The sequence below is a fragment of the Rhododendron vialii genome, chromosome 1a, assembly GCF_030253575.1.
Source record: "Rhododendron vialii isolate Sample 1 chromosome 1a, ASM3025357v1".
NCBI classification, from domain to species: Eukaryota; Viridiplantae; Streptophyta; class Magnoliopsida; order Ericales; family Ericaceae; genus Rhododendron; species Rhododendron vialii.
The window spans coordinates 2306541-2331349 of NC_080557.1; the positions used below are offsets into that span (position 1 = coordinate 2306541).

The window sequence follows — 24809 nt, forward strand, 5'->3', positions numbered from 1 at the left end:
TTCTGTTCAACCAGTATGCTTATTAGATTATTCGAAATGTACAGAAATTGTACAATCAACATTATTACACCAACATTTTGCTTCAAATATAGAAAAGACAAACTACCTCGGAAAAGAAATTCTCGTTTTCATGCAGAATCATCGTTCAAAAGTACTGCTTGAATAGTACAAATACCTCGGGGTTCTCGTTGCACTTGACAACCAACAAAACTCAAGCAGAGATGCATGTAGATATCTTCCATGCACCACCACTTCAGCCACCCGTTCTAAAAGATTCTCAGTTATGTTCTCACATTCCTTTCTGTTACAAACATAAATCATGTCCGCAAACTGCATCAACTGCTCACCTTGCATGATCACAAGGATTAACCACTGTTGTCACAATAGGCTCTGAAAGAAGAGGAGTTAATATAACTCACTAACTGTTGCACAGAATTCCAATTGTTGCTTTCGCCTCTCTAGGAGTCAAATGCCACTGGGCTATGTCCATTTCAATCAAAAACTTTTGGAGCATCAAAATCTTAGTTCAGCTTGTAACCTCAACAACCTCAGCTTCACTGTCACTGTAATCTCCCCAGCACTTGTTTGGCTTTTTCTCGACTTCTAATTTGTCACTACTTCCATTTTCCTCAACCACATCTCCAACCACCACATCCGGATCTCCAGGGTTTTCTTCAGTTTCGGGCCTACATTCTTCATTGTCTGGACATTGAACTTCAGAGGCTTTCTCTTCAATTGACTCATTTGAATTTCCAACATCGACCGGAGATTTTTCGGTATTATCCTCTGCTACAACTTGGGTTTCATTTTCATCCCTAATTTCAACAGTTAAAACCGTCGGAGATTCTACTGGACTGACTGGAGAGACTGGAAACCCATTTTGTGTCATTGGAACACCATTCGAGGATGGTTGAAACCCATTTGGTGACCCTGGAGTAGCGTTTGGGGATAAGGGATACCCGTTTGGGGACACTGGAATACCATTTGAGGAAGCTAAGTAACCATTCGGAGAGACTGGGTAGAGGCCATTAGGAACCCATGGGTGGCCAGGTACAAATTCAGCAGCATGTGGGTTCATTATTCTTGGAGGGCTGAAAGGGGTCCCCTCCCCATTGTGCTTGCTACGTGAGACCCGATTTCCCGATCTATTATATCCGCCAGAGAGCCGAGGACCAAACGGAACCCTAGCTGTAGCTGAATGATGGGGTGATCTACGAACAGGATTTACTGCAACCATTGGAGGAATATTCACAGGTGGGGGCAATATCCCCACATGATCACTGAAGCCCACCATTGGAACTGATCCAAACACTGGAATTGTGGATGGGTTGTAGGGAGGTGCAGCCGCGGATAATTTTTTGCTTGCATCTTTTCCTGTTTCTGCCTCGTGTTGCTTTTCCGCTTCAGATGCCAAGGGACTGGAACTTGTGCACTCTTGGTTTTCTGCTTCAGTTACCAAGGGAATAACATTTCCATTTTCTATCAGTTGATTGTGCAAAGTTTCATCTTTTTCGGATATGTTATGTTTTCTAACGGAGCCATCTTTTTCTGGTAAAGAAGTTTCGCTTCCAGTTAAAACTTCAACTGTTACCAACTCTTCACTTTTGGAACAAGTAATGTTTGAATCACGGGAAGAACTAGAATCCTCAACTCCCAAAACAGCAACCACCACTTCAGATTCTACTTCTTCGCCTTTTACAACCACGTCCTTTACCTCTTCAACTCTGTCTTCAATGGCTGGACACTTCAACCCTTCTGAGGCTTCTGTTGGCACAGCACCCTCAACTTTTGTTTCTTCCTCTGCACTGACAGGACATTTCTTTTCCTCATCAGAATCCAGAGGAAGTTTCTCTTCAATGGGTTTCTCAACTTTGTCTTTTTCCGCAGCCTGAATTGCTTCTGGCACAACCATCTCTTTGCTCCCTTGAGAAATGGGTCCCACATTGGAATTTTCCTTAGGCAAATGCTCCGCAACTGCCTTCACAATAGTACCAGGAGGAGCCAAAGCAACTTCTTTGTAGGAGAAAAGTTTTCCAGCCGCCTGAATGCTGATTGAACTTACTAATGGAGCAGACTTCACAGCTTGATCAGTTGAAGCTGGACTAGATGGGGCTGACTTCATGTCAACAGATTTTTCAGTCCCAGTAGCTGGTGCGATTAACTTTGGACTGAAGCTTGCACTTTTAACAAACTTCTTCTGAACAGGAGAAGTGGAGTCATTTGACAGCATCTTTGGAGAAGTTAAATTATTCTGTTTCCCACGGTATTTTGTGGACTGGGAAACGTTCATGAAGTTGGTACTCAATTTCGCCAAGCTGGGTCTCATTGAACTAGAAGACTTGCGATTTGTAGTCGAGCGACCTTTTGGAAAAGCTTCTTGCCATCCTTCATCAGCCACTTCATCTTGGACAATGTCATCATTTTGGTTCTTTGCCATCCGATCCACTAGGATTAAATCAAGTTTCACATCTTTAGATTCTGCGAACGGAGGTTCAGATTTGTTCTCAGTTCCAGATTTGTTCTCTTTATCACTAGAGTTTTCTGAAACAAGATTATCAGGTGATAATATTTCTTCCTTCTGATATCCATCTGTGATTGTTTCCCAGATTTGACCTGGTTTGCCTTTAAGCTGTAGAATTGAAGTCAATAATTTTAATCAGCAAGGATAAGTGGTGGGCGAAAGTATTAATGCAGAAAACAGCAAAACAATTGGGACAATCACCTTTGCACGAGCTTGCTTCTTTTGCGCTTCTCTTGCTTTCACATCTGCATCTGGAGCTATATAATCCAATAGGTCCGACACACTGATGCAAGAAAGAAAAAACTCATGTAATTTACTCAGTGACAGATAGAAATATATCAAACTGTCCACTGCATAAATGCTGGTGTGATATCTGATCATCCACATGAGGCCACTGGGAAGGATAGTTTATGGTGGAGGTTCTTTTCGAAACAACTTTCAGTGCATGAACATTTAGCAAGAAGTATCACATAATTCCAGAACTGGACACGTGCACAATCTAGCAAGCATGTCCGTTTGAATGGACTAATAGAGAAGGGATACAATCTTAATAATACCACATCCTTCATGATGTTAAATATCCCATGTTTTGGGGATTCATGTCAGATAGGTGCTTAATCCTGACTGCAAAAGTTACAGATTATGTGGCCCCTTAGTTTATAGTCCAAAACCGACACTTTAATCCAGACAAACAAACAAAACCAATCTATTGACCATAAACTATAGAAATTATTGACATGGTAATCAACACATTGCACTTCACTTGGAATCCATCATATAGCAAGATTTGAAATCATAGCAGAGAAGGAAGAAGAAGAACCATTACCTCAAATGACCTTTGCTGGAGATAGAAGCATCTGGCTTTGGAGTACCATTGCGTGCAGCCTCTTGCTGCTCCAGAGCCTTCGACTCAAAGTATTCGAGCCATGCAGCCGCATCCTATAGAAATCACAGATCAATTTGAGGAAAGAATAATCACATATAATGGATGAAACCTATTTTCCAAATGTGAAGCTTTCTGCAACCTGCGTGCGTAGATCATCTGATCCGAGTTTTGCCTGCAGAATCTGTAGTGTGGTTTGTTCATGCTGAACGCTCAAGGAGTAGGCCTCCATTAACGATAGAGCAATGGCAATAGCATGATAGCTGGCAGCAGTCTGAATAAGCCAGATACAGGGATTAATGATTTAACTAGGCGAAAGCATACATCTTAATACTAACACCTTAGACATCCACAGGACAAATGGTCATCATTGAAGAAGCATAGCCATCTGCCAGTTATAGTTTTAGGTGATGTCTTCTCAATTCAAAATTAAGGCCTCTGTTACATTAGACAGGACAATGTGATCTAAATCAGTGAGCCATCTGAACTCATATTTGGATTTGGCATCTAGCTTAATCATCCTTTACCCAAATTACAGTTCCATAGTACCTTCAGACTATTCAAACCTACTGCCAGGTATTACTCATAATCTTGGTTGTCTACCTTTGTTGTCCAATACCTCAAAAGCATATGTATGTTGGAGAAAATACTATTTGTTAATGTAACTTAGGAGAGAATAATAAACTTAATTAGGTCATGATGAATGCCTCCTCGTCAAATAACAAAGCATATAAACTCATAATCATTGAGTTCAATAATGATTTATGACTTTTTATCAGTTAGAGGTAAACTATAAACTCGCACTAAAAAGTTTAAATAAAGGTGATGAACATCTCTCGGCAAACAAAGTTAACCTCCAAAATTTAGAAGCCAAATCTTTTTTTTGGCCATTAGAAGCCATATCCGATTTTCATATTGTATGCATAAGCAATGCAAGGCAAATTTACAGAAACTCATAATTGGCCAACATTTGCTCTGCAGAATCTACCGGAGATGTAAGTAATTGCATACTTATATATACAGAACCTCATTGTGGGGGGGGGTTGTGGTTGGGAGAGAGAGAGAGTCAGTACTTGGATATGATCAGCTCCGAGTAGCCTTTTGTTACACTTCAGAGCCTCATGGAGGTATCTAAGGGCAACATGAACATTTCCCAAACCTTCTTCCATCATTGCTACATTAATATATGTGGCAGCAGTATTTGGATGAGAAGGTCCGCATGTAAGATGCAAAAGATACAATGCACGATTTACATACCTAGCACAGCAAACAAAAACATAAGATTTGAATGTTATTTGGATGAGTGTCATCTTGATACCATTGAACACCAGTAATAAGAAATCTTCTCAGTGTACTTGCAACTACAGGGTATGGAAGAACCATGCAAAAAATTTAACACACTAGCACATTGGTGGTATTAATATCTAGTCAGTTAATTGAAGTTCAGGATTGTATTTGAAAACATACGTGCCAGCAATGGACAATGGTATATGCAGGTGGTGTGGTCTAGATCTCAAGACACTCAACAATTAGAACAACAAACTATTTTGCTTGTTCAATATAATAAGAGCGGAAACTAATCTAAAACAACCAGAAAGTTCCCAAGACACTGCATGCACCTCCATGAAATAATCCAAATGATTGAAGTCATGACATGGTGCACTGAATGCTATACAACTCATTAGGTAAGCCTATATTCCATCAAACAGAGGAAATGAGACATTTCAATCAGCAGTACATCAAGTCCTAAGAATGCCCACTTACACCCTACTAGTGTATCTGAGTCCATTAGGTAAAGTAATTCCTCCTTTTTCTAAGGCAGGTTAATTTGGTTCTCTGACATTTATATAGAAGCCTTAAGGATGGACGATTCTTCCACAAATTTGGTCCATATGTGTATCATGGTCAAATCTGAAACACATGATTTTCTACTTAGCTAACGAAGGTCTGGAGTTGGAATTTCTAGAATGTTGGGTTAGGCAACTAATCGTAATGTTGTAAGTCTGAGATATTTATTTGGTAACATAAGAAAATGATACAGTCCACCGAGGAGAGAAAAAGATATCTAAATCACAGAGATAGGTAAATGTACTTATAACTCTATTAGCATTGAACACGGGGATTAGAAGCCCTGTATCACCATGCTGCCCAAGAGACCACGGGTTCTAGTGAAAAATATACGGAAGGCTTTAAAGTTCACGTATTAGCCAACCCTATCCAGTAGAAAAATTCGGTCATAAGTGTGCATAGTTGAACCACATGAAACATAAAAGATTAGGCTAGAGAGCACTACGATCAGGACATAATAATCTTATCGTCAAAGGGAAAAAGAAAGACAAAATGCAGAATAGCATCTTCCGAGAGCAGTTAGTAAAATGACTTCCTATCCCCCATGACCATGAATCAATGGAATTTAACGAGTTAAACTGATCATGCTATTTCAACTACCACAGAAAAAGAGAACCCTTGACATGGCCTTCATTATCCAGCAAAACCTAATTGTAAGATTTTGAGAATAGTGCCAAATAAATCAGAATGGCAACAACACGAGTTCAGGTTCTATTCCAAATAAGTAAGATAAAAGCATATATTTTGTGGACTGTTCATATGACATACTTCAAGGCCAGTTCTGTGTGCTGGAGCCGATAGTAAAAAACAGCTAGGTCACCATAACTCTTCATTGTATCTGGATGATCGAGTCCAAGTTCTCTCTCATTGATATCCAAAGCTTTTTGCTGATAGGTGGTAGCCTACTCAAATTAAAGGAGTCGTTATCAATCACAAGTCAATTGGCACCTGACATATCTATACCATTCAACATATTCGTTAGTTCCTACCTACAAAGAGAAAATGAGGTTTACTCAAAAAGAAATGCTGGTTCATTGATGTTCAAAAATTTGAGGTTTTCGTCCTTGAACGGGCCTTGTTCCATTCTTTATATCATACTATACACTTTTGCACACGTTGTCTTTTGCATATTGCCATGCATAAAGCCAATTACGCAGGCATACTATGATAACCGATGAGGCTCTACCACTAAACTGTTACACAAAATTTTATATACTTGTTTGCTTTTTTCTCCGACACCTTTGCTATCATTATGGTGAATTTGTATCACCTTTCCTACGTCGATGGATGTGAAACCATTACGATTTATGAACATGCTCAAAAGTAAGAAGACAATCAAATGAGGTCATAGCTTTCTATAGCTTTTTTGGTTCCACTACCTGTTGATACTATTTGATATGATTAGCATACAGAAACTAGAACTCAACGCACTTCAGTTTTTATACAGGAAATCAAAATAATAGCAGCATATCACTAGTACTGTGATGTATGCAAACAAATATACGAGTTATATGCATACCTGATTAAAATCCCCAGTATGGTAGAGCACTACGGCCAAAAGACTATATGCCCCTGCTGTCATTCGATGATAAGGGCCACAGACTGACACAAGCTTTGAGAGTGCCTTCAACATTTAACATAGACTGTTGGTTGGTCCACATAATTGATGAATTTACAAGAGAACTGTCATGTAACACCAAAAGAATGAGATTTTTATACCTTAGTGCCGTAATTAACAGCATCCTCCAGTTTGCCTTTGTCCAGTGAAGTTTTGGATGATTCCAACAGTGTACGCCCATCCGCAGATGAGCACGCAACGTGCTGTAGAACATATTCAAATTTTGTCAACCTAACTGAAAGATCCTAATAAAGATTATTATGACTAGGAAGATGTCCGACGAGTGAAGAAGGAGCACCTTAGTACGTATCTATAAGAATAAAGGGGATATTCAAAGATGCAACAACTATAGAGGTATTAAATTGATGAGTCATACGATGAAGTTGTGGGAAAGAGTTATTGAGCATCGCTTGAGGATGGTGACTACGGTGTCAAAGAAACAATTTGGGTTCATGCCTGGAAGATCAACCATGGAAGCTATCTACCTATTAAGGAGATTGGTGGAAAAACACAGAGCAAAGAAGAAGGATCTCCATATGGTTTTCATAGACTTAGGAAGGCTTATGATAGGGTGCCTAGACACATCATATGGTGGGTTCTGAAGAGAAAATGAGTGACCAAAGGCTATATCGAGGTGATTAGAGACATGTATGAAGGTGCTGTCACTACCATTAGATCACCAGTAGGGGAAACAAGTGGATTTCCAATCACCGTAGGATTGCATCAAGGGTCAGCCCTGAGCCCATACCTCTTTGCCTTGGTTATGGATGAATTGACTAGACAAGAGGATATTCCATGGTGTATGATGTCTGCAGATGGCATTGTCCTCGCAGATGAAACCGCTAGAGGTGTTAATACGAAACTAGAAATTTGGAGGCAAGCATTAGAGCCAAAAGGTTTTCGGATAAGGAGTAAAACTGAGTATATGGTGTGCAAGTTTAGTGGTATCAGTAGTGCGCATGAAGAAAGAGTGATGATCCAAGACCAGGAGATACCAAAAAGTGATCATTTTAGGTATTTAGGCTCAATTATTAGTAGAGATGGAGAGATTGTTGATGATGTGACCCATAGGATCAAAATGGGGTGGCTCAATTGGAGAAGCACTACTGGTGTACTATGTGACAAGAGGGTACCCACAAAATCAAAGGGAAAATTCTATGGAACTGCCATAAGACCAGCGATGCTTTATGGGACAGAATGTTGGCCAATTAAGAAACAACATGTGAGCAAGATGAGTGTAGCGAAAATGAGAATGTTGAGGCAGATGTGTGGTAAGACTAGACGAGACAGGATTAGAAATGAAACAGTTCGTGAGTTCGTGAGATGGTAGGTGTAGCACCTATAGAGGAGAAGTTGAGGGAAAATAAGCTAAGGTGATTTGGGCATGTCTACCGTTGACCAGAAATGCAGTAGTTAAGAGAGCGGATAGGATAGCTCTAGGTAGCAATGCTACGGGGAGGGATAAACCTAAATTGAAATTCGATGTTGTTGTGCGCAAAGATATGAGTATAATGGGTTTGTGTGAATAAGTGGCCCTTGATAGAGCTCAATGGAAGAAACGGATTCATGTAGCCAACCCCAAGTGATTGGGACGTAAGGCTCAGTTTGGTTCGGTTTGGTTTGGAACTGAAAGATCCTAATAAACGTCCAACCAATAACTTATGAAGAGCATTATGTGTGTATTCGTGGACCGTGCTGTAGAAAATATTAAATTTTGTCGACCAAACTGGAAGATCCTAATAAACATTCAACCACTGATTTCTGAAGTGCATTATGTGTGTATCCATGGTCATCAAGAGACTGCGATTCACGACTTGATTGTATGATTCGGCAAGAGTTTCTTCAAATCCGATTTTAATTTTGCAGTTGAAGCAGAAACTATGGGAATGTGGTGATCCGATTTGTGATTCACTCTCATTCACTACAATTCAGGCGGTTCAGTATGATTCAGTACAATTCACTACAGTGTAGTTCTGGTTCTTCTAGTTGCATTTGCAGAATGCATAAAACGATGTCCTTTGCACCACTCTATAAAGAAAAAACAAGAAATTGACTAGTTGTATTGATTTTTATTGAATGATTTGTATATAAAATCATCAAATTCAGTTATATAATTACTTTTTAAAACAGCATAGTTCTCTATGCACACAAATACAAACTAGTATATTGTCCATGGATTTCCCTCCAATAACTCGTATAATACAACAATGTATGTATTATACCTTGTATACCGGAACCATGCTTATAATGTCTGACTTTTTGAAAGGGGTTGCGGAATCCATATCATAATCTCTGGGGAGAAGCTCAAGTCCAACCTATCGAAAGACAACTTCATATTACTGGATACAAACCAAAGTCTTAAGTAAGATCTCCAATGCCTCTACAGAAAATAATCATACCTTGTAGCAAAGCCCACGAAGAATTGAAAACTTTCTGAGATCCTGTTCGATTTCAGATTTCCAATGCCATCCAAACCTCTTCAGAAGGAAGGTTTCCACCCACCTCCATTTCAAGTTATCGTCATTAGTGATGTCTGCGTCAAGGTTTTCTGCGGAGGGTTTTCCCAGCAAAGTGTTTAAACATGATGCTACTGATCCAGCCAGGTCAGCAACATTGGTTACTGCTGCTACAACAGCATGCAATATATGTTTGTAGGCTCGAACAACCATCTCATGCAAACATAGTGATTGCACGTGAGGGAGCTTGTCCGCAAGTTCAACCTAGCATGATAAGGAGGAAAATAAGAAAAATAATGTTTAAAGTGCCAAGTGAACATCCAAGTTGAGTTTGTAGGCCTTTTGTTGGTGACTAAGATAAGCGAGAGTTGTATCGATTCTTAGTTAGGGATACGAAAAAAAAAAATCAATGTTAAAGGAAGAGGGTAAATTGAGAGAAACGGCAAATCAATCAAGACTCGTTTTGTATGTAGGAAATCTAGCTCTAGGGGGGTTTCATCAAAGTTTTTGAGGCATAGCTTTTTTCTCTACGTATGAAGCTATGCCAACTTTGTCACAACGTCAGCTTCAGCTTCTGGGTCGAGTTAAAAAAGTTGATTTTGAGAAGCTGCCATTTGGGTACTTCTACATTCTGCTTTGAAGAATCAACTTTTACTGGACAAACACCCCCTAGATCTACGAGTATCTGAAAAGGAGAAACCCCAAATCTCAAAAAAATGAATCCACAACTGGCAAGTTCTTGGAAAGAACTCTCTTTCTGACAGTGTTTGTTCAAGGACACAAGGAAGTTACTAGATCTCGCATTTCTCAAACATTTAATGCTTTCTTTCTCTCTTTGTTTGCATAAAAAGGTGCACACAAGATAACATGATATTTCATGCACAAAATGGCAATGTAATGCTTATTTATGACACAAAATTAATTGCAAGGCATACTTAATAGCTGCAAGCCTGAAATTATGTCTCATTTGTTACTGAAGTGTTGAGTGTGTGATCACGAATACGTTATATACATGAAAGAGTCTACATAACATGGATCAAGAATACATAACATGGATCAAGAACAAAAAACTCCATTGGTAATCTCTCTCTCTCTCTCTCTCTCTCTCTCTCTCTCTCTCTCTCTCTCTCTCTCTCTCTCTCTCTCTCTCTCGTGAGACAGCACTAAAGCAAATAAAGCAAAATTACCACAAGGCCCAAGGAACACATACGCAAACCCCTGGTATGCATAAAATCAGTCAATGTCCTTCCGTCAACTGGTGAAAGTTCAAGTGAACCAAAATCTGCCACCTAAAAGAGTCAAAGTTGCAATAATCAGATAGCCTCAAAAGATCATGGGGATAACAGAAGTACCAATTTACTAGGAACTTACCAGTTTCGGGATTGCAGTATCTGTATAATACTTATGTGACATCTCAATCAACTCATCAGGCGACTGCAAACATGTAGAAGACAAAATGTATCAAGAAGGCAAGTGATTGATCAAGCTAGGGGAGATTCACTTTCTATAAGATCTGACTCTGCGGCATTCAATTGTCCAAGATCATCTATTTCAGAACTGATTTACTCCCTCAATTCTGTAATGTTAGTCCATCTTTCCATCTCGGGGGATCCCATAATATTTGTCTAAATTGAAATGTCAATGGAAAAACTTGGTATCATTCCCATTTGCCCTTCTCTTTTGCCTTGATGTGACAGCTTCAAATATCAAAAACTAGAGAATCACTTTTGCATGGATTTCAAACTCGAGGGCGCTTCAAAAAGGGAAACTTTTAGAAAGCAATCATTTTGTTTCCTTAAAAAGTTGGATTCCACAGAAGAGACCAACAAAAAGGAACAGAGGGAGTAGTTACTTGACTTGTAAAGACAGCATAGCAATATTTGAAAGAAAACACAACACAATGTAATAGCCGCAAGTAAACCTTAAGATGAAGGCCAGTTTCTGATTCTTTAAGGCGCAAATATGCTGCTTCAGGTAGTAGCTTTTTCCATATCATTTGTATTGCCTCGTCTTGTTTTTCTACATCCCTTTGATCAGCGGCATCCAATTTTTTATCCATGCCAAGGCCGTTCACAGCAACTTCTTTTCCCTGCTTAATTTTGCTGTTTTTGTCTTCTGTTTTCCTCTTGATTTCCTTTAGCAATCCACCTTGCTTTCCAAGACCCTTCACAGCTGGCTCAACCTTCACTTCTTCAGTTTTCTTAGGATCGGGTTTCCCAGAAGCCTGACTTTGCAAGTGCTGCACCCAACATGCTCCCAGCTCCCATCTGATAGATCTTGTGTGTTTACTGGTTTCAGCCTGTAGCTTAAGCAAACTGTCACCTAGCACTCTCCTAACCAATGATCTGGCAGGACTTAAATCTTCAAAATCTGCACTCTGTAATTTTTGAACTCCAGTAGATGATTGAGGTGTGGATGGCTTGTGCAGTAGCATTCTCAAGCTGAAAAGTAATCAGCAACGCGAACAATGTTCTGTGAATGGGACGTAGAATTTGGACTATGCTTGGCAGTAAACCGATGAATATAGAAGAGCTGTAATTTTTTCGCTTTATTTAAGAAGTTTGGATTTGTTTGGCTTTTTTTTCTTATTTTCCTTTTCAGGTTATGGTAGTTCGTATTGATCATACATTGGCCATATCTAATAGGTTGTCTCAGATTTTAATGTGGAATATTGAGATATTCATCACTAGTGTTTCCCCATATCGAATAGTATTTCTCAGACTTTATTGGAAATTTGGAATATTGAGATATTGATCGCCTATGTTACATGGATCCTTCATTTTGGCTCAAGCACCCGTGTCGATGTGTCCGACACCCGTATCATTTTGGACACTTGGATCCTCTACTTGTTAAGATACTTACAGAAAAGGAATATCAAATTAGCTAGAAAAGCAATATTTCGAGTATTTCACGTAGACAAGAAATAGGGAAATAGCAAAAACATAATTTTCTTAACCCTTTCTTGTTTAAATACATTTGTAAACATAGTTTATGGTACGTAATCTGAGAAAATTATGCAATATATAATACAAACAAGAGTTCAAGACGTGTTTCCGTACCCGTACCCAAGTTGAGGACACATATCCATGTATCCTAAGATTTAAGTTTAGGAAGGTCCAACGCTTAGACTTGAACCCGCACCCGATACTCGCACCCGAGTCCATGTAACATAGTTGATCGCTAGTATTCTTCATCATTTTTCTCTTTGTTCTACCTCACAATTACTACAAACTCACTAGTAGTGAAGCTTATCATAAAATACTTGGTAATATCAACACTAAGTCACTAAGTTTATATACTGATCAATATGCATCCAAAGTGACTGCATTACTAGAACGGCAGACGGGCTTAATTCAGGATTTACATCCATACGAATGGGATCAAATGAAAAAATCAGGTGATAGGTCACCACTCTATTTTAGTGCCATAAAGAACTCATCACTAATAACTCCAACCTTATTGCACTGACCTGTTTACATTCAACGCATTCGCACCTCCTTCAGGTTGGTCCTCGATTTCAATATCTTGAGGGACAGCCCTGCCCTCCCAATTTACCTCAGCCACAACTTTCACAACAGCAGTGTAGCCACAGTGTCTTACAACTACCACACCAAGAGTGGAGGTATCCTGCAAACAAGAATAATTGGAAGGATTTATGTTTCGTCCTCATCAGTAATAGGATATTGATATTCAACTCAATTAGTTAGCGAATGACTATTAGCCTATTGTAACAGTATTTTCATTGGAAAATAGAACTTCAATTCATCTAAGGAGTTTGTTGTTTGGAGAGGAAAAGTATGTAGGGTGTTGAATTAACCCTCACACATAATCATTTATTTATATAAAGAGATAGTTCGTTACACAATGTAATTAAGCAATGTGGGACTAAACACAATATACTAGTATACTAATATACTAGTATTCCAACACTCCCCCTCAAGTTGGGAAATAGATATCACACAAACCCAGCTTGTCACATAATCATTTAATATGTTAGTATACTAACATCACCAGCATTGTCTAAGTTTGGCCTAACGAGTTATTTGTTTGTTGAACTGTGTTCAGGTTTTGGTCAAAAAGCTTTAGTTTTCTGATTGTCTCAAAGGAAGTCGGAAAGTAAAAATCATGGATCTACTATCAATAAAGATCGCTATATTAAAGAAGGGTATTGCTAATGCCAAAACTGTTTTGTTTGTGCCAAAAACAGTTTTGGCATTAGCACTCCCCTTAAAAAAACCAAGACAATTCTAACTTTTAGTCTAATTATTGTCCTTAATCAAACTTATGTCCAATTTGAACCATGGGTCCTTATTTTTCAGATTCCTCTCCTTGAAACAAATCTGAGTAAGTAAAAAGTTTGACCAAAATGCTAATAAAGAGTTCCCACCGATAAAAATCAAATAAGTATGACAAGACAACCCAAACTCATTTTGAGACAACTTTAAGTCCATTAAATGGAGAAAAATAGGATGTGAACAATCTACTGACCTGAACAGTTGCACTCTCATCTGCAGTTATCCCTTTGAGCAAGTTTCTCTTAGCAAGCTCCTCTTGTGACATTCCAAGAACCCGACTTCCGTCATTCTTACCATCCAACTTTGTGCTCGCATCAGGCACATCTTTTGCCACCCTAATATGTAAATCTCCAATTCGTTCGTCATGTGAAATTGAATCAGCCGAATCTTTAGGTGAGTTGTGGCTGTTGTCAATTAGATGTCTGATGGCTGCAACAGCTTTAAAGACTGAAACGTCGACAAATAAACTGTGAAGTACAAAGGCCTTCCTATCGCGGATTTGCCTTTCTTCTGGGGTTTTACAAGGCATTGTTGCTAGGATCGCAAACTCCTTTGCCCACTGCCTGTAATCATGTTTACCATCTCGTCCTTGCCCACCCCCACTTCCTTCCCAGTTTTCGTCTTCCACAGGAAGTGGGGGAAATGTACATGGGCTGTCAGCTACAATTGGAGGGACAACCCATGTGTTTGCTCGAAAACCGTAAGGAAGGTTCCCAAACTGAAACAAAAGAATAAAACTGTACCCTCAGTTTTATAAATCTTATTTTGCGAAGAATCTGAAGATTTGTTGTACAATTACCTTATTGTGGTCAGTGTAAGCTTTCATGAGAGCTTTGTAAGCCTGCAGTAAAACAACTTAAACAATGATGAATTGACAATTGACGATCAACATCAAGCTGAAGAGATCCACGATAAACTAAGTGTAAACAACAGTAGAAGACAATGAGTTAACTAACAGCATCAAAAATTCGGCTGATCTGTTGCAGCAAACCAACCAAAGAGTGACCCAAAAGAGTGGGTTTTCCAGCAGGATAAAACCCTTTACGTGAAGCAACAATTGTCGTTGGCTTCCCACTGCAAACCCTGACCTGCAGATATAATTGTACGTCAATCGCAAAACAGTGCAATTATTACTGAAACATTGTCACCGCAGATTTTATACAGGTACCAGTTTAACTTGAAATTTTAATAGCAAGAAAATAAAAAACATTAAGTTAGGACCCTCACATCAATTTGAAAGAACTCGTCTTTTGTTTTTTCCTCAAGAAATGGACGAGTAGATCTCCTAATGTCTGCAGAACCAAAAATGCAGTTAAAATTTAGACTTTTGAATCCAACAACAATGCAAGAGTGAAGAGAGAAACAAGCAGTTTGCATTTACAAGAAAGACGTCCACTCCTTTGAGAAAATACCACAATAACAGAAGCGCATTTTACTTTGAAAGGATGATGAACTATACAAAAGTCCTGTCAGAGGAACAGACTTGGGGGAAGTTGCAGATAATAAGGCAACCTTAAAAGGAATCAACTTCTGTAATTTGGAAAACAACATCACCAAAAGCATCCAGAGCAACCATGCCTAATATAGAACTTTCAATCAACTTTCATGAAACTTAATGAATGGCAAGAAGATGATGAGAACAAAACCTGAACCATCTGAAAACGGAAAGCAAAACGGAAAAATCTCACACATACCAAATAAATATATATATATATATATATATATATATATATATATATATATATATCAAAACGAGAAATCATGGATCATTTACCGATGTAATTAATACACTTACCCATAACAAAAGCAACAAAAGAGAGAGTAAGGTCAAATTTTACGTTGGGCAAATATACCCAGTATTGGGAAAATACAAGTTGAACTGTAAGTTTCATGAGCCGTGGTCCACCTGTTTTCTTCTATATGCTTTCTTTTCAGGAAAGCATTGTTACATCCGGTTCAAAGAAAACAACCTATTGTTCTGCAAATTTTTGCAAAAGAATACGTATATTAAGGCTGTGTTTGGGACGGCCAAAAAGCTCTCGTCTTTGCCTACTTTACTTTAACCCGAACAAACAACCTAAAATAGCCTGAACAACTTAGCTAAAAGTCTGCCAAATATCAAGATTTTTCAGACATCCCAAGGGCCAAACACAAGATGATAAAACTCTTGTGCGCTGTTTGGTTGCTGAGAAACAAGGAACTTCGTTCTATTTTATAAGATAAACCAAACCAAATCAAACCGAGCTTTAAGTCACAATTAAGTGGGGTTGGCATCAAAAACTGTTTTCTCCCTTGACCTCTGTCGGGAGCATCGTGTTCCAGGATATCCAAAGACCTAGACATCGAATTACAACCTCTAAAGTCAATTTGCTCTAACTCTTAGTGTTACCCTTTTCATTATACATATCGCTCTACCTCTTAGAGTTACCCTCTTCGGTATACATATCGCTCCTCCCAACCACCGCATCAGCCACTGTACTATAGACATATCTAAGCCATCTTAATCTTTCTTTCTTTTTCATCTTACTCTTATCTTCTATTATCCTAATTCCTACTTCAACCATTCCGCAAAAGTTTTTCATTTCTAGTTTTATCTCACAAACTCTTGCCACACATGCATCTCAAGATTCTTATTTCAGTTGCATTCATCGTAGTTGTTTCTTAATAACCCAACACACCGTATGATATAACTAGTCTTATAACAGGTAGAATTTCCCCTTCATTTCATTTCTCGATATCATTACACATCCATTCTGAATTGACTCAATTGGAACAGTAGGCCACACTGCTCAGTTGAGTTGAAAAGTTACAGCTACCTGAAAACCATTTTCATCACTAACCAAGTAGCATTTTACACTTCAAGGTTCTTCCATTTGGTCATCATCCAAACAACATTTAACATGGCATTGAGAGACCTTTGGCCTAACGGTATCGAGGCATCAGGGGTGCACTTAAGTGCTAGGAGAAAAGACGTCGGGAGTTCAATTCCTCCCCAAAGATTTTAATCTAACTATTCTAATAATACTTACTTTGGCCGATAGAAAAAAAAATATATCTAACATGGCGCCAGAGGCCTTTGGCCCAATAGCGTCAGGGCTGCACTTAAGCACTACAAGAAAGAGGTCAGAAGTTCAATTCCTCCCCCAAGATGTTAACTATTGGGCTGCACTTAAGCACTACAAGAAAGAGGTCGGAAGTTCAATTCATCCCCCAAGATGTTAACTATTCTAACATAACAATACTGACTTCAGCGGATAACAAAAACTTTTAACATGGCATTCACAAATTGAAAGGAAAAGGAAAAGACCGAAATCTTTTGAAAGAAAATTAATATCTGGAAATAAAACATAACCAAAAACAAAAACAAAAAACTCACATTGAATTGGCGGAGTAAGGTGAGAGAACGAGAAGAAATCGTAGAACTGCCCGAGCCTCGGCGGCGGGCAAAGAACTCCCGCCGCGTCGCCTTTCTCCGCCGCGTCTCTTCCTCCGCCGTCCGGCCTCGGCGACTTGGGCCCATTCGGCGCTCCTCTGTGTGCCCCACCGTCTTTCGCGGTTTTCGGATTGGATTCAAAGCCCGCGCTTTCCGGACCGCCCTCGTTCTCGTTCGGACCGGATTCTTTTGGGCTCGCTCGACCGGTTGTCTTGGACGGTCCAAAGGAGGTGGTGCACGCCACGATGTCCAGGAGTCGTCTGACGTGTCCAACGGCCAGTTCTTCCGTATAGTCCTCTGTTCAATTTTCAAATACGCCCCTTGAGTTTCTGATAATTCGCCAAGGGGGTGATTTTCGCTCTTCCCTTTTGATATTCATAATCTTTTTTCTGGATTTTATCGTTGAAAATATATGTATTTTTTTGACAAAAAGATAAAATAAAGAGTGAGGATTTTAAAAGAGAAGTGTGAAAATCGTTTCCCTTTCCAAATTGGCAACTACAATTTTGACTATTGCCAAAGCACGGTACAACTCTCCAACTCTATGATACAGTAGTAGTTGAATATTCCTCTTGATTATCTAAAAAAATATATATTCCTCACAAATCACCACCACTAGTATAGGCTCTTAGCCCATCTAGTTATACCATTGATTGACAAAGGGAAGGTCTGGAGTTCGAGTTTATAAAGACACGACGAATGTCTTTTAGTTGTTAACAAGGACGGAACCAAGATTTTATCCTAGCAGTGGCGAAATATATACTAAAATAAAAGGATTAATTACAATATTAATAGTCATCGACTCTACAAAAAAAAATTAAAACAACATAACAAAACAAAAACTATAGTAAATGATATTTGTCATTTGCACAAGGAGTACAAAAAAAGACTAACTTCAATTTTTTAGGTAAAATTGTTTTAGGCTTAAAGTGTGGAGTGTTTTTTTTTTCCTTAATTATACCTCATCCTTTATATTATTTCACTTTAGCCCATTGATTTTAGTTTTGGAATACTTTTTTGGGTCTCATTTCTTGGGGAAAAAAAAAAAGAAGAAGAAGAAGATTTAGGACTACTATATAACAAAAAATAAAGAAAAAAATCTACCAGTGGCGAGACTATATATATGTTGGGGCTAATTTTTTTACATATAATAATCGCAATTTGTAAAATTCTTGTCGTGGTGGCCACCGCCACTAAACTCCCCTGATTCCATCCTTAGTTGTTAACATGCTAATCCCTTCTAACCGTCCACGTATACGATATGGGAAAAATATATTTTATCATGGAAATGATAAAACAGTCAATTGGGCCTCGGAGTTAATTTTTTTGAAGTGCAATCATTTATGTGAAAAGTGTAACAAGAAATATGTAAAAGGTGCATCAAAAAGTATGTAATGTTAATAATTTTCTAGCCGAGCAAAAAAAATGTTAATAATTTTCTAATTTACCTGAAGGTGCATCAAGAAGACTTTGATCTCTTTGAAATACCCTTTCGTTCTTACAAAATCGGGCTTCATTTTTATTTACCGCCAGAGCGAAGTAACATTACCTTCGATCATGGTAAGGTGACATGGTTTGAGGGACACAATCTCCACCGAATCTTTCAGCCTTTGTCCTCGCACCTATCACAAATGATTCGATGAAAAAACACTTAGGAAAACGGATGTCGTTAGCCGTTTAGGTCGTTACGGTTTTTCATTCACCACCATATATAAAACTCAAAACGAACTGGGTCAAAGTGCTCCTCAAATACTACAAAGGATTAAAAGGAAGGAATCCAACCGTCTAGTCTATGAGTTGTGCGGCGCATACAAATGAGTCAAGCCTTTTCTTGTCGGGCCGAATTTTAGAGTGTTGAACTCGGCTCGTTTACTACACAAGCCTAAAGGTACGCTCGAGCTCGGCTCCTTAATAACAAGTCAAGCTCTTAATGAGCCGAACCTTGAGCTGCTCGCAAGCTGCTCGGTTCGTTGCAATCCTTTCATGCATCCTCCAAATCGTACTTGTCTTTCGTTGACAATGATTTGTGACATTAACTTGACTAGAGACTAAAGACGAAGCATGCTAAAATGAAAATATGAAAACCAAACACTGACCGAAAGCTATGGTATGTGGCTACATGTGCTTTCTTGGGCATGTCCCTATCACATTTTCAAAGTATATAAATCATTTTCCAATCAGTTCGAATAAATTGCAAAGAGTAGCACACCTAGATAATTATTCCAAATTTTGGGGTCACTGAAAGATTTGTCCGATCGTTAACTTCAAGATTTTAAAATTAGTCGAGATACACTTGAGCTGATGATCCGGACATTCGGTTATCAAGAACAAACGAACTTAAATGATTCGGCCGCCGTTTTCTAGTTTACATAAAAAAAAATTTGTAAATCATTTACTCAGACGAATTCAAAAAAATAAAAAATGCAATTCAAATCAAATTATGAGATCCGAAGTGGACCTTTTCACAGCACATGCACCTGTCTAATCATAGGACCACATTTGTGTCTCTAATCGGATGTGTGTTAAAGTCGGTTAAACCCCATTTCATTAACATTTTTTCTTCTTTTTTTTTACATTTTTTGGTTTTCTTCACGAATCGAAAAAGTAAAAAAAATGAGAGATAGAACGAAAAAACGCAAAAAAATATATATAAATAAATAAATAAATAAAGACAAAAAAATTTAAAAATCCTAAAAGTTCCTATTGGAGGGGTCTGTACTACTTCCATAAAGAGAAAAATGGCCCACAAATCTTACGCGGCTACGCCTAGGACAATCTAAACAAGATTGCGGCCTTTCTGGAGGGGGCCCACTGCCGCGTACCTAGGAAGATGGAAAGTACAACGCAATAAACCATACAATAATGATTACCCAAGGTAGGACTGCAAACAGGTTTGTCACGATCAACTCGAGACTCGACTTGTTTAAAATTAAGTATTTCAGCTCAACTCGAATGGTTCAATAAACGAGTTGAGCACAAATAGAAGTTTTGGCTCATTTAGTACCTAAGCCGTCGCCAAGCTCGAATTAACTGCAACTTAGCTTGTGTAGGCCAACTCGATTTGTATGTGTGAACTCTACTCGACCAGAGAGACTCATTTAATACTTAAATAGACTTGAAGTTTAAAAACTAATCAAGCCCAAGCTCGAATATTCAGGCTCTATTCAAGCTTGAGCAATCTAACAAGTCGAAACGGAATACTTTAAAGCTGAACTCGGCTCAAACTCCGAGACTATGGGTGTACTTCCTTCTATATCTTATGTTCGAAATCTGTTAGATACTATAAACTCTACTGAAACCAATTCAGACGGAATTTTGTTCCGTCTACAGTTGGTCCCTTCTGCTAACTGACGGTGGAATTGGCCCTCTACAAGTTAGTGGAGGTACACGTAAATTAATCCAAATTATAACACTTATGATTGGAAAATACTAGTATACAGTTGTGATGAGATGTTAGAAACCATACCTCGTGGGATAATGAGAAGTTTGTCACGTGGCATGTTTCCACATGTACCGCTAATAACTTCCTCACATCCAAAATCCTGTCCGTTGATATACCCTGCAGCCAACGGCACAACATAGACTGTAAATTATGCGATATACCAAATACTTCCCCCTTTTTAGGGCGTGGGTACTGAAAAATTTTCCGGGTACTGGGTAGTTATACGGACGCAACGGACTACCCCTCATGTTTGAAAAATGTCATTAACACGGATGTGGTGCAGCTGTAGCGTCGTCACAGCCGTTAATTTCATTAATTAATGGCTCAGATCAAAAATCAATTATAATTGATAATAAATTATTATTATCGGTTATAATTAAAAATTATATCTCAATCATTTATCGTCAAAATCGATAGTCCATATGCGCCTTACAGGGTGCTTTGCAGGGCGTTACACTGTAAGATTTCTCAATCCCATTAACACTCCCTCATATTTATAACAATCATACTACCTCTATACCCAAATACACACTCAATTACAGACCCACACTCACAATAAGGATGGAGCCCGCATATGCTTCACACCCAATATGTGTGGAACCCACCCCTATTGTGAGTGTAGGTGTGTAATTGGATATATATTTGAGTGTGAAGTTAGAATTTCCGTATTTATAACTTTAATCATTAGGCCCTCAAATTATACTGTAACAGTTTTTAAATGTCAGTTATCCTTAATTTTTTAAATGCCAACGGGTGTCATTGTTTCTTCAAAAGACATCATTATTATACTTTTCACATCAACTTTTACCTTCACTTTCTCTCTTTACCCTCTATGAAAACATTATCATTACATTTTTACGCACTAACTTTTCAAAATGGAATATACTTTTAGGTGCAAAATGAAAATTTACTAACTTTTAGCCACTAACTTTACAAAATGGACATTTATTAAGGGATAGCCCAAAATGGAATACTGGACTCTAAAAAATGGACGGAGGGAGTACGTTTTTTTTTTTGGTTTAGTGTAGTGTACCTAGACTTATTGAAGAGTATGGAGTGTCGACAACATTCTTAAAATATAAGGAATTGTTCATATTTTTGTTCTTAACTGTCAACAAATCGTTTCTCACCTCTCTTTTTGGCTTTTGGTAGGAGTATGGGGTGTCATTGACGTTCTTCAAAGATAATGTGCTCAACCATCTGTTCTGTGGTTGCTCTGAATTTCAGAATATTTGGTCCATTTTGTGTGGTTCCCACTTGTGCAGGTTGAGGCTGAACAAGCCAATTCTGGAATGGATTTTAGTTAATTCTAAAACCAAATATCCTTTTCTCATTTAGATAAGAATCAGTCTTGGAGCACAGTTTTTGTCGTTCCACTTTGACAAATCTGGAAAAATCGTAATTTAAAATGCTTTCAAAAGATTGTCTCCACACCTACTGTGAGCACCAAGACTGTTCTTAACTATGCGAAGGATATATCGATTGCTTGTCAACCTCAAATTACCAGTGGGGCTCCTTTTGGGAGTCTAATTTTTTGGGGTCCCCCTTCTTTTGATGGTGTCAAGCTAAATACGGATGGATGCTTCTATGAGTCCAACAACAACGATTGCTTGTCAACCTCAAATTACCAGTGGGGCTCCTTTTGGGAGTCTAATTTTTTGGGGTCCCCCTTCTTCTGGTGGTGTCAAGCTAAATACGGATGGATGCTTCTACGAGTCCAACAACAAGGTTGGGATTGGAGGGGCTTTTAGAGATTACAAGGGCAGTTGAATTTTGGATTATTTCGGAAAAGCTAACTGCTCTTCCAGTTTGGAGGTGGAAATCTGGGCAATTTACAAAGGCCTCTCTATCATGCTTGAGAAAGGGATGTACAATGTCAACATAGAATCCGACTCCAGTGTTGCAGCGAAATTATGTAACGAAGGTGCACCTCCGGATCATGCGCATCATTATATAGTAGAAGAAGCCAAGAGGATTGCGGGCAGAACCAATGCTACCATCTCTCTTATCTTTTGACAAGTGAACCAGGTAACCGATTGCCTAGCCCGTTTGGGTTCACAACAAGAAGAGGAGTTGATTGTCACTAGTGATGTTCTATTTGCGACTAGGGAATTTGCCCTTGCGGATGTCATGGGGGTTGGTCACCTTAGAACCTAGTTATGGTTTTTTTTTTTTTTTTCTAGGATGGATTGTATTATGGTACTCTACCTTATGACTCATTTTCGCTAGTTGCTTTATAATATTTTCGTTTGACAAAAAAAAGAGAGATAATGAGGTGTGCTTATGTTTGTTTTGAACCATCAACTCCCTGATTTTAATTTTTTATTTGTTGTAACAACATCATATATATTGAATTGCTAATCATACCATAGTTTTTTGGAAAATACTTCGGTGTCTACCCTCCCTTTGGAGACACCGTAAGCGTCTCCCTAGTTTTTTTATTCTATCCATTAAGATCGTCAATTACATCTTTAAAACTCTTGAGCAATACAGAAAGGGTAAATTGGAAACTATCGTGGAAGGTAAAATGTAAAATGCCGAAAAATACTTACCTTGAGTGTCAATTGCGATTCATCCGGGGTTTCCACTGTAATTTCAATTACTGTCGGCAAAACTGCACCCAAAGAGAGAGAGAGAGAGAGAGAGAGAGAGAGAGAGAGAGAGAGAGTATATTTCAGTGAATAACTGAGAGAGTTTAGTTGTTGCTACTAAAATCCATAATTAAAGAGAAAATTCAAATTCTTACTCCTATATTGAATTGGTAACAGCTCTCCTCCTTAATTAAAGAGCTAAAAGGAAAACCAGATTGGCAAACATTGAAAATTTTAAATCCAAACATTGAAAATTTAGTGAATACATCCCTCCTGTCTATTTAAAGAACTTAAGAATTAACGAAAAATTCAAAATTATGTCTTCCAATTTTCCTTCAGTTTCTTGGGAACCAAACAAACAAAAAAAAAAAAAACCCACCAGAAAACAGAGTAGAAGTGAATAACAAAATGTTGAAAATCAAGTACTCACCTTTCTCTTCCTTCTTCTTCTTCTCTCCCTTGGCTTTGTTGTGCGGCTTTGATTTTCCTGACTTAGGAGCCATTAATTGTGCCGCCCAAACTTCTTCTAATCTGAATTTACGTTATTTCAATCCAATTTGGACGACAATAACAATGCTACAAATTGTACTTATCTAATAAGCTACCCCTTGCTTTTGTAGATGGAATAGCATCGAAATTCTTTGATTCAGAGCTAAGAAGGTGATGGGTGTTTCTAAAATCAGAATCAATTCAAATTCTCAAGAAACAATTCGAAGCACAGCACCCGAGAGAGAGAGAGAGAGAGAGAGAGAGGGGTCGAATTCTGCTTTTACATGGTGGGTGTGTACGTATATATATATTGTATACACATAGAGATATTAAGAGGGGAGAGATGTAGATGAAGATATTATAACTCAGAGATACTAGCAGATATGGGTAGTTAATGAGAGAGATCTTCTTCTTCTTCTTCTTCTTCTTCTTCTTCTTCGATTTCTTGGACTAGTACTTTGTTGAGCCTAGCTATTAAATGATGAAGTGAAGCAGAGAGTAGCTAGAGATGAGACGAAAAGAAGAGAAATCTAGGATAGGATAAGGTAACCCAACTCCATCCTCTTCTCTTTGTACCATACGTCAAAACAATCTAAGGCTAGCAATTTGGGGCCTCTCATTTCTCTCCCCCTCTGTTCTAAACAGATCACCTCTCTCTCTCTCTCTCTCTCTCTCTCTCTCTCTCTCTGTTATTTAGTAGTACCGGAACACAATCACGTGGTGCTTCAGACCATTCCAGCACCACACATTTACGTGAGATTCATACACTAAGTTGTAGGCCCCGCGAGAATGTCTGGTGTTGGAGTATCCCAGAGCACCGCATGATCGTGTTCCAGAAACACTGAGTAATTAGAGACACTCTCTCTCCCCCTTGTTGTTTATATGGGTACACATGCAGTTTGGTGATTAGCAGCCGATGAGAAAGTTGTCAAGGCTAACTTTCTTGAAAGTTTGACCCGTACCCAAAAACTACTTAAAAACGATAATGGACGAAAATTATAAGTGTTTTTCTTTGGCTTTTTCTGAACGATGGGACTACATCAGATCATGATTCAATCTTGTAGCTTATGCCACGTTCTTTGTTCGCCATCCGTTAACTACACTTCTTCTTTTTTGTTTAATAATTCGGATGTTCGGCCCAGTTGCAAGCCCGTCGACTAGTCCTATACTTCGATAGTATTTGTTTTGTTAGATCTTTTCAACGGGTAAAAACTTAAATTTGGGTGTTTAATG

The 24809-nt window shown here is 38.5% G+C and overlaps 1 protein-coding gene across 1 annotated transcript; it reads right to left on the bottom strand.

The window, feature by feature from the left end:
* On the bottom strand, positions 1–24135 carry LOC131325521 (protein REDUCED CHLOROPLAST COVERAGE 2). The gene is made up of 23 exons (XM_058357827.1): positions 23518–24135; positions 23049–23110; positions 20521–20613; positions 18604–18676; positions 16998–17351; positions 14849–14913; positions 14578–14709; positions 14421–14462; positions 13815–14339; positions 12796–12953; positions 11248–11767; positions 10698–10760; positions 10514–10615; positions 9270–9590; positions 9093–9185; positions 6972–7073; positions 6772–6876; positions 6021–6154; positions 4478–4661; positions 3547–3678; positions 3348–3460; positions 2723–2804; positions 1–2629 (listed from the first exon to the last, which is right to left on the bottom strand). Exons 1-23 carry the CDS (start codon positions 23588–23590, stop codon positions 527–529), a joined length of 5631 nt encoding a protein of 1876 aa, XP_058213810.1. The 5' UTR covers positions 23591–24135; the 3' UTR covers positions 1–526.
* Between the last annotated feature and the right edge of the window lie 674 nt (positions 24136–24809).